The 12,051-nt window shown below is 41.8% G+C and overlaps 1 protein-coding gene across 1 annotated transcript in view; it reads left to right on the forward strand.

The window, feature by feature from the left end:
- The window catches only part of CPS1 (carbamoyl-phosphate synthase 1), a 99,199-nt gene extending 87,583 nt beyond the window's left edge, over nt 1–11,616 (forward strand). The window contains exons 36-40 of the mRNA XM_065841098.2: nt 1,952–2,050; nt 6,280–6,339; nt 7,260–7,372; nt 7,907–8,036; nt 9,296–11,616. Of these exons, the coding sequence (XP_065697170.2) occupies nt 1,952–2,050; nt 6,280–6,339; nt 7,260–7,372; nt 7,907–8,036; nt 9,296–9,394 (501 nt within the window). The 3' untranslated portion in view covers nt 9,395–11,616. The remainder of the gene's footprint in view (nt 1–1,951; nt 2,051–6,279; nt 6,340–7,259; nt 7,373–7,906; nt 8,037–9,295) is intronic.
- The last annotated feature ends 435 nt before the right edge of the window (nt 11,617–12,051 follow it).

Consider the following 12,051-nt stretch of genomic DNA (forward strand, 5'->3'; position numbering starts at 1 on the left):
TATGAAAAAGCACTATACCCAGATACAAGGTAACAACAGCCTTAGGTCTCCTGCATCTCTCCAGAATTACTTTATTTTGCTCTTCCTAATGTGTGGGAAACGAGTAGTGCAGAAGATTTCCTTTCAGTGCAGTTAATGTGCAGAAAAAAGTCAAGTGATTTCCATGACTTCTTTATTTTCAGAACAAAATTGACTACAAAGACACCTACCCCCCCCAAAAAAAAAAAAAGAATAAAAATGTAACTAAGAGCAAGAATTATTTTACTGAGCTTTATATGGAGTTAAAGATTATGCTGGTCATAAAGGAGGGATTATTAACTTTTATGATTTTGAAAGATCCATATTCACAAATGCCATAAAATGTGACAGTTATGAAAGTCTTTCTTGTGAAGGAAGTAAGGATAATCACTTGCTTTGGGTAAAATGTTCAATTATTCCTCAAAGGCTTTTTTCACACTCATGACTTCATTTGGGCTTGAATTTGTCACATCTATCTGGCAGAGATGTATTTTGCTGGGGGTCGTGGTTCCCACAGCAGTAGAAGACATGGTGCTGGGGGTCCCTTTGAGTATTGTGGCTGTTCTGACCATGCCGTAATGATAAACATCTCCCAGCAGGCTGGAAGCCCCTGATCCAAGCCTACCAGGCAGGGGACTGTCCACCACCCAAGGAAGTCCAGGACCACAGAACCCTGCAGCCAGATATACTGTAGAACAGACTGGACACTCAGAGATGAGTTTTTAGAGAAAGACTGGGATACAAGTTGTTATGATTTTTTTTAATCCCATCTCTTGTGGGATTTTTGTTTGTTTCATTCTTTTTTTGACTTCAGAAGATCTGGCGAATCATCGTTTGTTCTTCTTACATGATATACTGGTTTCTGCTCACCATGGTAACGGTGAGACCATGAATGTGAGGGCTCACTCTATAATGGAAAGGACCACAAGAGGAAAATGGAGAGCAATTCTCAATCAGTCCTTTTATCCCAACTGTATGTGTGTGCAGATTTGTTATTTCAAAGAGAAAAATCTGTGACAGTTTCGGCTTCTGTTGTTCAACAAGTGTGGAGCTGTCCAGAAAAAGTGAGGGTTTGGGGTGTTTTTTTGTTGTGGTGTTGTTTTTTTTTCCTTTCTTGTTTTAACTTTCACAAAAGCTCATGCATTCCTCTTTTTGTCATCAGAATTCCAAACTTTGATAAGGAGCACAGTTTAGTTCTACAGAAGATCATTACTGCATGACAGCCTGTAAGCAACTGAGTTCCACAGGCAGTTCTTGAATGATGGAGACTGCTAAATTATTTTGATCAATTTCTTTATCAGATTTTTGTTTATATAAAATAAATTATTATGAATTCGCATGGTTGCTTTGTTGTTTTCCCAAGTATGTTATTCAACATACTAGCTGAATTTCATATTAGTTGGATTTCATACATCTATGGACTTCTAATTGAAAAGCATCTTTATATACCTTGGTTTATCTTCACAAGTAATGCCAGAAGTACATGACAACACAAGCACTGTCTTGCTCTAGTTTGCAGTGTACACACAGACAAAAGTGCCTGCGTGCAGAACACTTACTGTTAAGCATTATATAATGTTAAACAATTTGCAGGGCACTCACAAACGCTGGAGCAGAGGCTGTGTACAACATTCCCATAACTCAGCAGAATCAATTGTTGTTGCTCCTCAGTGTGCTGTTTGAAACTAAAGCGTTGCTTATTCCTTCGTTATTGCTTCATTAAAATGATGAGATTTTTCTGCAATGATTTTTCTGATTTATTCCCCCTGCCTACTGCCTGAAGACTCCATGCAAAAGCAGTCTGATTCTGCATGCAGAAGTCAAAAGAACCTGTTCAAAAATTTCATTCCTGTTTTCTTTTCAAAGCAAAGTTACTGGGTTATGCTTGTTTGTTTTTTTCCTCTCATGCCAACTCCTTTGTGCCTTTTCCTAGGTCGCGTGCTTTGGTGAGGATGTGTACACTGCCTTCCAGAAGGCTATGCTTGCTGCAGGGTTTACATTTCCGAAGGAAGGAATTTTGGTTGGAATTCAGGTGAGCCCTAAAAATCAAAGCTAAGAAAGGACTGATACAGGGAAACTCAGTAACTGTTGCCTTGTTTTCATTCATGTGTCTTTATGGCCTAAATGTGTTTCTCTGAGGAATAAACACCATGGAGAGATCTTTACTGGATTCTCTGACTCCTGATAGTTTCTACTGGGAGCTGTGGAAATCTGGGGGCAAACCCCCAGGGTTGCTGCAGGCAGAGGCCTGGGATCAGAGAGCTAGAAACCACCTTCCTGTGGGAGCAAAGCCCGTAGATGGTCAGTTCAGAGAAACATCCCAGCTGGAACTCAGAGCCCACTCATTGTTCCCACCCAAATGGGAGCCCTGGGGATGCCAGATCCAGTCCTGACATATAAACTCCTTTCACCTGTACATTGCCTCTTGCACTTTTGAAACCAGTTCCCCTCCACTCCCCCAAATCAGTGAGATAGTTTCCATGCTGCAAAGCTGAGCCTGCTAAGCTTTCCCCATAGATGCACAAATTTCCTTCCAGGCAGAGCTGTAGCACCATCCAACAGTGCAGAAAAACACTCTCTCCTGGCTGCCCAGAGGCATGGCTGCCATTATTCCTTTCTCTGTATGATGGTGGTGTGTGGCCAATATTGTAAGTATCTGAGAAAGGAAGAACCAACGCTACATTTGTGTAGTAATGTTTCTGGTTTCTGTATTTTGCCAGACCTCTCTCCTCTTAGGAACAGTCTCTCAGACACATGTTCTGCAGTTCCAGTGATTCCATACCACACTAGAGCTTGGACTTTAGGGTTTCATCTCTTGCTGTCAACATCCCTCAGAATTGCTATATGTGACAGAAAGTTTAAATGATGTCATTAGGGGAATGTCCTCCAGTGCAGTGACTTTTGCAAACAGCCTTTGTGTGAAGGAGTTCCCCATGGGTTTGCCTTAAGAACAGCCCTGCATCATTCACAGTTCTGTATCAGTAAGGAGGATGTGTGTTTCAGTATGAAAAGGTAGCTAGGCAGAAAAGCAAGAAGTGTTGGTTTTTATCATAGGATAGTTACCAACTGCAGGAGGTGCTGAAGTCAGGTTCACTTGCAAACCTTGATGTGTGCGTGTTCCTCAAAACAGACATTTCTACTGCAACTGGAACATTCTCAGGCCCCATAAAAACGACTCATTGCCTCCTGCTATTTTCATGTTGTGCTTGTAACAATCTTGTGCCCTATGTGTCTGCATGAAGTAAATTAAAAAATAGAATAGATGGGTTTTCCTGTCAGGCAGCTGGGGTCTGAAAAATGTCTTGGGCTCTCTGTGCCAGCAGAGCATGTGAAGGAAGTATGTGAAAAGTGGCCAGAAAGGAACATTACTTCTGCTGACACAGTTTACCGCTTAGTCCTTAAACATACACATATGTACACAAATCTGTGAATTGAAGCTTTTGCTCTAAGTTACCTCAAATTAGCAGAAAAGTCTTTTCTACCTAAAGTTTAAAAGTTTAGTATGAAACTGGGCTGTTGGTACTGTATGACTACTGTATATCTGATCATTGCAGATTTTAAAGCAGCATTTTAAAATAAGTGGAAAAGAAAATCCAAAACAAGAAAAAAGGAGAGAGCCCAGTGTTTAAAATTTAGGTCTATTTTCCTGATAGTACCTAAAAGGGAACAGGCAGCAAAGAGTAATTTTAACTATAGAAAGCATTTATGTGGGTCCTCTGTCAGTATCTGTTAAACTGAGCCAAAGGTTCTTTGTTCAAAGGTCTTGGAAAAAAAACCAAACAAACAAAAACAAAACAACCAACCAACCAAAAACAACAACCAAAAAAATCCCCGAAAACAAACTCCGAAGGCTCAACCCTGCAAACCTTTTAGAAGTAACAAGATTTTGTCCTTTATAATGAGTGGTTTACAGTTCATTTTCTTGCAAAAGAAACTTGAAAGCAACAGATCAATTGCTTAAAGGTCTCTCTTCATCTCAGCATATTTCTCAGATAACTGAAGTCCAAAACAATAAGTGTAAAGCTAAGGCTGAGGACCACATATTGCTCCCTCACTGCTCTGGAATTTGTCACCTACCTACTTTTAAATGGTCTGTTTTGAAACAGAGAGGAAGTGAAGTCTTGTGAGAAGGGCAGGTTGAAATGCTGACTTAAACCTGATGTGTAGACTGTGAGTGGTTTTCCCTGAGCATTCCAGGCTGGAGGAATGGGGAGCCCTTCGCTGCAGAAACAGGAGGCACAAGGCAGGCTGTGAACCCCAGCAGTGTTGTTCTCATCTTAATCACAAACACGAGGTCATCAGCCTTAAACTGGCAAAGTTGTCAGCGTGTTCTCAGAGGGGGAGGACAGGCTCAGAAGGACAGATACCAGGTCACCCCTTTCCATGATCACTCAATATTTAAATGTCACTGCTGTGGGAGGGTAACGGGGTGCAGGTCTTTCCCCGGGCAGAGGCCCCTGAGGAGGCTTCATTGCTTCACTACTATCAGCTTGTTCTGATTTTCAGACTGGACTTTTAGCTCTTGCAGAGAGGGAAATAAGCCAAATGGTCATGAATTCTACTTCCCTCAAAAGTATCTAGCCTCAAAATATTTAGATTATTTGGTATACTGTAGCTTTATGCTTCTGCTGTTAATTATGTTGAGGTGAGAGTAGGCTGCCTTCATGAAGGTGAAAGTCAACCAGGTGTAGTTAACAATAGCAGAGAGGGACATCTTTGTTTCCCTACAGGTGTTTCACACTGACATTGCACAGGTTGAGGTTTCCCAGGATGTTAAAAGCCTGACGCTCTCCCAGGGTAAATGGAGTATGGCTTTCTTTTTAGACAAATGCATCTCTGCTGGTTTGTGCAAGCTGATAATCTGACCTCTTTTCTTTTCATAATTTGGAGAAATCTATGATGCTGAAACCCTGAGTCTGCCTTTAAATAATTTATATTTTATGCAAGAGGACTTGAAAAGCTCATTTTATTTTCTTTCCTGATTGGACTATTCAGTGATATCTCTGAGATGGAGTGCATCTGTCTTACATCTGTGCTGGTGACCACGAGATGCGGAAAGCATTGATGGAGTATTTTATTTTTAAATCCCAGCACTCCGAGTCTGTTGTTTCAAGGTAACCTTCTGCCATGGTTCCTTATACATCAGAATTTTTGCATGCTCCACGCTGGATTTGGATACAGAATCCAAGATTATCACAGGAGATGAGCTGGCTTTGTTTTGAGCTGGATCTTTGTGAGAACCAGTGTAGCTCCATTGAATTAACTGAGGATGTGGCCCTTTACAAATAGCAAGGCATGCTAGCAAACAAGAGAGAGGTCGTAAGCAATAGAGCTTTTCTGATAAAGGAAAAAGAATAAAACTCTCCTACAATAAATATCTTACACTAAATAAATCTGCTTGTACTTTTCACCTTTAGTAACTAATGGTTTTTTACACGGGTTCTTTCAGCCAGGCTGTAAATCTGAGGCTGCTCCAATGCAAGCTGACAGCTGTAATTTCTTTTCATGGAGAGGCTGTTTTATGTGTCACAAGTGTTCAGTACATATTTGACAGAAGTTTATAATAATGTTGTGAAATTCAGCCCCTCTGACCAGGAGGCAGAACCGTTCTCTCTGACTGGGAAGCTGCCAACCCTGTCACATTGTGTATTTATATTTTCCAGTTAGTGTACAGAATGAGATGGCTTTCAGAATGAGGCTCTTTCCAGAGTGCTCAAAAAAACCCAACCAAACAACCAACCCACAAACAAACTGTTGACTCCTTCATAGAAAGTCATTCACCCTTCAGAATATTGTTCTCTCACCCATAAAGGTAAAGCCATCATTAGCTCCAGCGGGGACAAGGGAACTTGCAATAGTCCTTCTTCCAAATGGGCAGGCCACACTAAGGTCAAAAGCAAAGTTTGGCCTGCCTTGGCAGTGAGGAAGGCTTGTGTAGCATGTGATCTTTGCATTGCTGTAGCATCCAGAAGAAAGTTATGCTGGGATCAAATTTTCGCTCACCTGTTGCTCTGAAATGGCTTGTTCAAATTCAGATGTCTACAGGTCGTCTTATCGTTATTTCTTCTACATTATGGTGGATCTATGTGTGCTTTATGAGAGAAACTTTTAAAGGTGCCTTAAGTACCTGGGCATTCAGGTCTCAGCACAGAAAGGTGCATTTGCCTCTTAGCACCGTCTAGAGGAGTTTCCTGTTGCCCAACAAAACACTCCTTCCAAGTCCTAGCATTGATGGTCTCTCTAATAAATTTCCTTTTTCAGAAGTCCTTCCGCCGCAGATTCCTCAGCGTAGCAGAACTACTGCATGAAGAAGGTTTCAAGGTAGGTGCTTTCAGTTATTTAAAGCTGGAGAGTGTTCAAATTCTGAAAGGTACTCAGCCTGCTACAGGAATGAAGAGGCAGAGAAAGAAAGCAAGTTTTCGAAGTGCAAGAGGGATTTTTAGCTGAGTGATCCGTAAAGTCAGCAGGTATCACCCAACTAAACGTTTTCATGATTGTTTAATTCAACAAATAGAACTGAGTCATTGAGGGCAAGAACAACCCTGGCTCTGCTATCAGTGGTTCTCCAAGAAACAAAAGTGCCAGCAGGATGCCATGTACAACAGGAGGGGAAGAAGGGGAAGCCTTTGATATGGAGAAGGCCTTTGCAGTGCTTTATCTTCAGTGATATTCACAAGCTGTGGCATATAACATTTGTGGTGTTTACAACCCTCTTGTAACTGTTCTGCATCTATTTGCATCTATGTCCCTACTGAAAGGTAACTAATAGCATGGCCACAGAAGATTGGCAAGAGCTTTTTAGTATTAAGTATTTAAGTACTATTTTCCTCAGTGGCTTTAGTGTAACTGCTGGATTTACAGTTCTGCCTTTCAAAACTTAGTGCTAGGCAAGAGAAAAAAAAAAAGAAGTGAAATTTATATGTGATTGAACTTAAGCGCTATTGAAAGTCAGAGGGACTTTGGTTTTCCTAAGCCACTTAACAGCTTCTGAATGTGTTACTACTATTCATTGACTATCATCCATCAGCAAATCACAGGTAATAGAAAGCTGGGAAGGTCCTGCTGTTCTCTGTGTGTCTCTCTGTATGGAGAGACACCTTTGTGATGAAAATTGCCCTCCAAAACCAGCTCTAACAACCAGGCTATCTGTTGGGTTAGACCCATGTGTGTTAAATGAAAAGTCTCAGTATTATGAAGCACGGAGTAACTAACTCTTTCTGTTTGTTTGTTTTCTTTGACAGCTTTATGCCACAGAAGCAACCTCAGACTGGCTCAATGCTAACAGCATCCCTGCAAATCCCGTGGCATGGCCATCGCAGGAAAGCCAGAGCCCGAGCTTCCCTTCAGTCAGGCAGTAAGAGTAATACCTCATCAAATTTCTATTAACATCCAGGACAGCAAATACAAGGGGCAAATTGCTGGCCCTGTTGAGATTAATGATAGTGAATTAATGGGACTTCGGATTCAATCCAAAATGTTTGTTTCATCTGATTCTGTCTGGAATTGCTGCAGCAGGGAGGTTTCAGCTTAATTAACATCTCATTGAACAGGCCTGTTTAATATGGCTTGGATGTATTGCTCCATGTTGCATTTTCGCACAAGGGTACGTGGGACCTGAATATTTAGCTTTTAATGGCAGTTAGTCATGCCTTTAACAGAGTTGTGCTGAGCTGTATGAAGGCTGAATATTACTTTGTATCACTGAATAGAATAGAAATAAAGCCCAGATTCTTAGTGTGTTAACCCCTCAACCCTCCTTTCTTGGGATGTAAGACTAAACTGAAATGAAAATTTTTCAGTGTTGTTTGCCTGCATGCCTGTGCTATTCAGCATAGATTTTCATTAAGCAAGACACACTGTGATACTGTCTTGTGTGTTGTCTCTTCAGGTTGGTAAGGGATGGGAAAATAGATCTGGTGATTAACCTGCCTAACAGCAACACCAAGTTTGTCCATGATAATTATGTGATCCGGAGGATGGCTATTGACAGCGGAATTGCTCTGCTCACTAATTTCCAGGTACTTCCCATCTTGTTCTTTCTCCTTTTAGTCATAAGAGCCTTCGGAGCTTTCAAATACTTGTGACCTTAGATTCCAGTGTGTTTGGACCCTCTTTATCTCTGGCAAATAATAATGTGTCTGAGAGTCATGGCAACACAATTGTTTGAATGTATTTTCTTTTTGCTACTATACAAAATAACATTGTTTGAAGTAGAACATAAAAAAGAAAATATTGAGTTCTGTATTGCAGCTGAAGTAGCTGCTGTATCAGTTTTACTTCAGAACAAACTTCTTGCACAGGATTGCCTGTAACACATAAAAATTATGCACGGGAACAGTTTTTTAAATGGGGTGTTTTTCTAGTATGGTCCTTAAACCTTAAAGCAGGATGTACCTGGGCTTTCTTGAATGATCCTTGGGGCAACATCCAGTTCCAAAGTGCCATCAAAGTGGAATTGCTGCCTGTCCTGTTGTAGTCCCCAGTTGCCAGTCATTATGTGTTTGTAGCTCCTGACAAACCCTTTTCACATACTGATAGGGGAAGAGATATTTGGTCACGCGAAGTGGGACTCCTGCTGCCAGCAGTACCTTGACTTCCTTTGCAAGTGGCTTCAACTGTCACAGAAGAGCCTCATCTGGCTCTCATTAAGCACAGCAGCCAAATTCCTCTTGATTTCACTGGGTGCTTACATGAAACCCAGTGACTTGAACTGATGTCCAGCTGTGCAAAATCTTCTGCAGTGATTGGAGTGAGGGAAGAGCAGAGAGAATGACAAGCTGTAAGTTCACAGCCGGGATAATGCCAAACATAATGAGCAGGAAGGGGAAACTGAAGACTCACCCTTTGCCTACTAGTGAAACACACACTGACAACCAGAACAGGAGTCCCCATCCAAAATTTATGACCACACCTACTTGATGCATTTCGTTTAACCCTTTTGATTACAGAGCTAATCTCTTGAGTTTGAGAGAGGAGGTGATTCTGTGTTCTCTCAAGGGCTTGGTCTGTAGGAGGAAACAACAACTCTCAGTGGGACAGAGTTTTCTTGCCAGAGCAGCCTGACACCTCTGCGTCCCTCCAGCTGGACAGGCAGGCTCCAGAGGGCTGGACCCAACACAGTCACCTAGAAATTGGTATTGGTTTGGATGGACTCAAGGACCAGACCCACACAGGGCAGATTCAGGGTGACAGTGTAGAAATGTGGAGCCTGCTCTGTTATTCAACCTTAGGCAGAAGGCTTTGCAATGCTCAGTCCTCCTCTGCTTTGTATTGACAGGTGACAAAGCTTTTTGCCGAAGCTGTCAAATACTCTGGGAAACTGGACTCCAGGAGTCTCTTCCACTACAGACAGTTTGACAGTGAAAACACTGCATAGAAGTTCATCTCCAACCTGCCATCTGCTTCTGGCACCAGAAAAGAGAGCAGATCTCAGACCATTCACCTGACCATCTTTGCATATATTTTACAGCATCTACACTTATTGTTTTTCCAACTCTCTCAAACTAATTCCTAGCCAATACTTGTGATGGCTCATTGGAAAGCCATCCTCTCCTCAGCCTCTCCGCCATCTTCTCCCCATTTCCATGTAAGATGAACTATTAATTACTTACTAGAGTAGAAGATCAGACAACCACCATAGCAGAGGAGATGAAAGGAGACACAAGTTGTCCTGCATCAGGGTTGTTCTTTTCATAACTAAGCCTGCTCCTCCTTAGAAGTGCCTTTCTTAGGTCCATGCTCCCAGCTATTCTCATGCTGGACTACTAGAGCCTGGCCCCAAACTCCCATAGAAAGACAAGTAGCTTTCTCTTTCCATTGCTGATTATTGAGGATTCTACAAATTTATGTAACAATTAGCCATCCTCCTGCTAGATCCACCTGATGATACCATGGATGTCTGCCACAGTGATAATTGTGATCACAGCTCTGTGAAGATGAGTGATCATCAATTCCTCATGATTCTCTGCAACAGCTGACAGGCATGATGCAGCTACTTTTTGTTTGGTTTTTAACCCTGGCCGGGAATCATCTTTTTCAGCCTGGGAGAGGAAGGCTATATGTATGTGTCCTGGAATCGCTTCCAAGTTCTGCTCCCTCCTTCAGACTATTTTTTATTTTTTTTTTTTTTAAATTCTGTTTCAACATTCTGAATTCACGTGTCTGTCTCTGTATCATAAAGGCATTCTCCCAGCTTTGCATCTGGCTTCAAAAGTGGAGAACTCCCCAAACACTTCTGTGTGTTGCTGTCCAACATTTTATGCCATGATTGTGGGCATTAAAATTGAATCCTTTCAAAATAAGGTGAAAGTGTTGCAGTGCTTTACCCCTCCCAATTAAGTGACCCCTGCCCTTTCATTCCAGCCTTCTCTGCTGCTTTTCTGCTCTGGCAATGCCTGCAAATGCTGTCCACATAGCAGACACCCACTGTACCATGTGGTACATGTCATTGCTTGCTGTCTGCGTGGCAAAGACTTCAGCAGCTCTATGACCAATGGTGCTGCATCCAGAAGCACATACAGTGCCTGTCTCAAAACATTTACCTGCTAAGAAACATATAAGTCTGTCTTTCCAACCCCCCTCCATGTTGCAGTATGTACACAGCACACGCTGGATATGGGAAGACTCAAAGTCGGACATTTTCCTGCAGCCATGCTCTGTCTACCAAAGGGCTCTGCTAGTTTGTAGGTACCACCTTTTATGATTTCCCAATACCTCCAGGTCCTGCCAAGAACTACTGCTGCCAACTAGTGCTAGGTCTATGGTGGTGGAGCTGGATACTGCCCAGAACTGCTTTTTCTGAAGCTACCACCACTGAAATAGTGCACTGGCTTGGGGAGATGAGCAAACCTAGGCTGCTTCTTGCATGTGCTTTCAAGTTCCCTTGGGTTCCAAGAAGCTTCAAGTGTTGAGAAAGAATAAGGGTGGATAGATAGCCTGGCATTTTAAAAATTATTGCTAAAACATTTCAGGAAGGATTTAAATCTCGTGAGAGCTGTTATTGGAAGGTGCAAAGGAGCGGACAGAGGTTGGGATGCCTGTAGGTACCATGGGAATCTCTGAACGATTGTTGCTAAGCACCCAGACCAAATTTTGAATGACTTATTTGAATTGACTTATTTCTGATCTGGTTGACATCCCGGTTTCTCTTGTCATAGGCATTTCTTCAGTACTAACTTCTGTGATGAACACAACCCTGCCTGCTGTGCCCGGGGAGAACTTTGCACTTTTAGAGTAGAGATGTTACTGAAAAAACAAAAACCCCACACAAACAAAACCAGAATCTCAACAACAACAATCCCACAAAAACAACAATTAAAAAAAAACCTTCAGAAGAGCCCAAAGTCATCAGCTGTTCACCCATTCAGTTGTGAAATGAATGACTAATGGTGATTAATGAAGCAGCACTCTGTGCATGCATCCTGCACTTTATTTCTCAGTGGCAAAATCCCGTTAACAACTGGTGTCACCTCACATCCTCCCACACTGTTTTTACCTCTAGCAGTGAACAAAGCAACATCTTAAAACATCTGCATTCTCTTGTTCTTCTGCTTCTATTTTGTCACTGTTCTCATTAACTGAAAATTAAATAAATGACCTGGATTATCACACTACTTATTCTTAAATTCTGTGTGGCCTGGATTCTGCCCTTCTTTTCCATTTTTTTTAAAAACTGAATACTCTTTCTCTTCAGCCACATGTACATAAGAGGAAGGAAAAGTCCTGATCCCCCAGGAAAATTTAAGTGAGAAGCCAGATGATAGAGCAGCAGGCTAGGAAATGTTGAAGAGATGGGAACTTCAAAGAGGAGGCTGCCAGTTTTGGAAAACGACAAAACATTGACTGCTTTTAATTCGATTTTCTCAAACAGTGATCCTGCCAATTAGCTAACAGTATGGGTGTATATGTATCTGTGTATACATGTATCTATGCATTCCTGTTGTTCCTTATTGCAACAGCTCCAGATACTTAAACCACAGCTTCTTTGGTGTCCACAGACCCTCATATGATTAGAGTGGAATTTAGTAGAAAAAT

Source organism: Patagioenas fasciata, chromosome 7, assembly GCF_037038585.1.
Source record: "Patagioenas fasciata isolate bPatFas1 chromosome 7, bPatFas1.hap1, whole genome shotgun sequence".
Classification (NCBI taxonomy): Eukaryota; Metazoa; Chordata; class Aves; order Columbiformes; family Columbidae; genus Patagioenas; species Patagioenas fasciata.